We start from the raw sequence: 3,888 nt of genomic DNA, 5'->3' as shown, positions 1-3,888 counted from the left end.
CGCGGAGCATCACTTGGTAGACGAAGTCGGCGTAACTTGGGTAAGATAGCGTCGGGTAGCCGGAGCTCGGCTGCGGCGGCTACGGCAGCAGGCGCCTCGTAGAAGTCTCCTCGACGCCAGGTGACGGGTCGGTAGCTGCAAGCGCGTCCTTGGCGGGGCACGACGTCGGCGGGCTTCAGTTTGTGCTCTCCATACACATCACGATACTATTTTTCAGATTTCACTTGTTCCATCCCGAAGACGGGACGAATTCGCGGAGACACATAAGCTCGCCGCGCGGACGTTCAGTGCACGGCGGCAGCTCACGGGTACTGGACCATAGTGTAATTCATACCACTTGACAGTGGTCCCTTCCGAGAGCCAATTCCTTCATCGAATTCTTTGGCGATGTCGTTCGTATTACGGACGGGTGCTTGAATGCGACCTTGACGTCCGTTACTAGCCAAACATTGCCGCGTGGCTGGCTCAGTTCAAAGGCAAGCAAGCAAACACGTGTTCCTCAACGAAATCTTCCAACAACAACACTAGATTTGTCTCGATGGACACCTATACATACAAGGAAAGGCATTCACGTTTCCAGGAGGCAAGCAGGAGGCAAGCGATGACACTACATATATTCGTGTTCCGAGGTGGCAACGGTATGCTTCACATCCGGCGTTTGATCAAAATCTCATTGGGTGCCGATCCCCATGTCCCGCCATGCGGGGGCCCTGTGCACGTCAACGCCGTGGGACGTGACTTCCTTCGTCGAAGTTCTAGTCCACGACACGGCCGATGAGTTGCCAAACGGCATTCTTCAATCTTCCATCATCAAGAACAATCATGGCAGCCAAGAACCTCTTTACGCCCCTCACGCTCGGCCGCTTCACGCTGCCCAACCGCATTTTCATGGCACCGCTCACGCGCTGCCACGCCACCGCCGACGACCACATTCCGTCGACACCCATGATCCAGCACTACGCCGACCGCGCGTCGTCGGGCCTCATCATCGCCGAAGCGACCATGATCACACCCAACTCGTCAACGTTCTGGACCGAGCCAGGTGTCTACTCGCCCGAGCAGCTCGTCGCGTGGAAGAAGATTACTGACGCGGTTCACGCCAAGGGTGGCACCATCTTTCTCCAGATCTGGCACGGTGGCCGTGCGGCGCACCCAGATCTGAACCGTGGCGCAGACAACGTCGCGCCGTCAGCAATTGCGATTGACGGCTACACGCACGGTCCCAACGGCAAGGTGCCGTACGTCGTGCCCCGCCCGCTCACGCTCAACGAGATCAGCGACCTCGTCGCACAGTTTGCGACCGCAGCCAAAAGCGCCGTCGAAATCGCGGGCTTTGACGGCGTCGAGGTCCATGGCGCCAACGGGTACCTCATCGACCAGTTCCTCAAGGACAGCAGCAACACGCGCACGGACGCGTACGGTGGCTCGATCGAGAACCGGGCGCGATTTGTCCGGGAGATCTTGACGGCGGTCTCGGACGCAATTGGCGCGGACCGCGTTGGTGTTCGATTCTCACCCGCGGATGGGTACAACTCGATGCACGACTCGGACCCGGTCGCCTTGGCGACATACCTCGCAAAGACGCTCAACGACTTTAACCTTGCGTTTATCCACATCCGCCGAGGAGACTCGAACGAGCACTTGGAGATCTACCGCAAGCACTACAAGGGCGTGCTCGTTGGCAACCAATCGTACACGCGCGACGAGGCTAATGAAGCGATTGCGACCGGCAAGCTGGATGCAGTTGCGTTTGGCGCAGCGTACGTGGCCAACCCAGATCTCGTCGCTCGGTTTCAGAAGAACGCGCCGCTGAACGAAGGCAACCCAAAGACGTACTTTGCTCAGGGTGACGAAGGCTACAACGACTACCCATTGCTTGAAGAGTCGACGGCCTAAGGGTTTGATATCGTTTATATAGAAAAAAGACATAAACAATCCAACGAATATTCATCGATCACGGTTTCTAAAAGAAAAATGTGGACTTTGTCGGAACCGCTAGAGTCCGATGCAGGCGCACGAGGTGGTGACTTGAGTAGTGCAGAGACTTATGTCGTAAGGAGCATAATGTATAGCGTATATTGAGTAAACACGTAGTATACTGTATAATCTAGGGTACGACTACGGTCGTTGCACAACTATCCAGACTTTGCAGCGGCGTACCAGGATACAAATTCTATACAAATCCTAACAGACTTGTTCATCGGTACAATTGCTACGGGTGCTTCGAACCCGCTAATGCATTAAAACGAAGAAGCGCCACCTCGATATCGAACAGTAGTTTCTGGGCAGTGGTTGCTGGGTGGGCCTTCGTGCCGAAATCGGCACAGCACAGCGGCAAAACATCCGTGGCGGAGGACCAGCGCCAGAGACCCTACGCGTGCTAGACGCGTGCTAGAGTATTACAAAAGGTACCACTCGATCAATTTTGCCTTGGTCGTCCTAACCTATCTACCACTGGATAGTAATAGTAGCTGCTCTGAATTCAATAGCCGTCAGCGGTATCTGCCGCCGTCATTTTAGGTTCTCAGCGATGAAGGACTCGTCGCAGAACGCAATGCAATCGAACTGATTTACCGATAATTGGCAACCAAGTAAGCGGTCCATCGCACCACCGTCCAGCAACATCTCCAACTATCTACTGCATACCGAGCAGTGTCAAGTGTACACGACAGCAGCTCTCTGCGCGAGACTGCGTCCCTCTGTTGCCTGCTTTGGGTGGGAATTTTTCGCCAACGAAACCTTCCTGCCGACGTCGGCACCGCATAACTGCGCCCGGAGACGAGGCGTGCGTTACGCGCATCATCCCCCACGCGGTGCGTTTCTAGTTCTTCAGCATCTGTCTACTGCGTGGTCAAGGTGTACCATATAGGCAAGCCGTCGTCGACGTCTTGAAGTTTGTATGGTGCGACCTAATAAAAATTCCGAAGACTTTCTGAAATATCCTTAAGTACGATATGACCACAATTTCTCAGCTCGACTACTAGTATACTGTAGCAGGTGCCGATCTCCAAAGACTTCTGTTTCATTGCAGCTCTACACCACATACCACGCTGTTGTGACGCCTCCAGTTCGTTCTCTCAAAGCTCGTCATTTTCCAATTCGGCTCTTCGACAACATCTAACGATCATGGCTGCCAACAACCTCTTTACGCCCCTCAAGCTCGGCTGCCTTGAGCTCGCGAATCGCATCCTCATGGCGCCACTCACGCGCTGCCGCGCGACGCCTGGCGACCACATCCCGACGGAGGCCATGGTCCAGCACTACGCCGACCGCGCTGCATCTGGCCTCATCATTGCCGAGTGCTCGATGATCGCGCCCAAGACGTCGGCCTTCTACTCGGAGCCCGGTGTGCACACGCCCGAGCAGTTGGCGGCGTGGAAGAAGGTCACGGACGCGGTCCACGCCAAGGGCGGCAAGATCTTTTGCCAGATCTGGCACGCCGGTCGCGCCGCGCACCCGATTCTCAACGACGGTGCCGAGAACGTCGCGCCGTCCGCGATCGCGATCGAAGGTCTCACCCACAGCGGGTCGGGTGACAAGGTTCCGAACGCTGTGCCCCGGGCGCTCGAGCTCCACGAGATCGCCGAGACTGTCACGCAGTTTGCCATCGGTGCGCGCAACTGCGTCGAGATCGCGGGCTTTGACGGCGTCGAAATCCACGGTGCGAACGGGTACTTGGTCGACCAGTTTCTCAAAGACGGTGCCAACAAGCGCGGCGATGTGTACGGCGGCTCGATCGAGAACCGCGCTCGGTTTCTGCGCGAAGTAGTCACTGCCATCTCGGACGCGATTGGCGCCGACCGCCTTGGTCTTCGGCTGTCGCCGGCTGACGGTGAAAACTCAATGACCGACTCGGACGCGGTGGCGTTGGCAACGTACATCGCGCAG

The 3,888-nt window shown here is 56.5% G+C and overlaps 2 protein-coding genes across 2 annotated transcripts in view; both read left to right on the top strand.

Annotated features, from left to right (window-relative positions):
* The first annotated feature begins 801 nt into the window (after positions 1-801).
* On the top strand, positions 802-1,960 carry SPRG_11557 (hypothetical protein). The gene has a single exon (XM_012351081.1). It carries the CDS (start codon positions 823-825, stop codon positions 1,894-1,896), a length of 1,074 nt encoding a protein of 357 aa, XP_012206471.1. The 5' UTR covers positions 802-822; the 3' UTR covers positions 1,897-1,960.
* Positions 1,961-3,126: 1,166 nt separating this feature from the next.
* The window catches only part of SPRG_21037 (hypothetical protein), a gene marked incomplete at both ends in the record, with an annotated part of 2,265 nt that continues 1,503 nt past the window's right edge, over positions 3,127-3,888 (top strand). The window contains one exon of the mRNA XM_012351119.1: positions 3,127-3,832. Within this exon, the coding sequence (XP_012206509.1) occupies positions 3,127-3,832 (706 nt within the window). The remainder of the gene's footprint in view (positions 3,833-3,888) is intronic.

The sequence above is a fragment of the Saprolegnia parasitica genome (genome assembly GCF_000151545.1).
Source record: "Saprolegnia parasitica CBS 223.65 unplaced genomic scaffold supercont2.74, whole genome shotgun sequence".
NCBI lineage: Eukaryota > Oomycota > Saprolegniomycetes > Saprolegniales > Saprolegniaceae > Saprolegnia > Saprolegnia parasitica.
The sequence above is the reverse complement of the archived record's forward strand: the minus strand, read 5'-3'. Positions and strand labels throughout refer to the sequence as shown.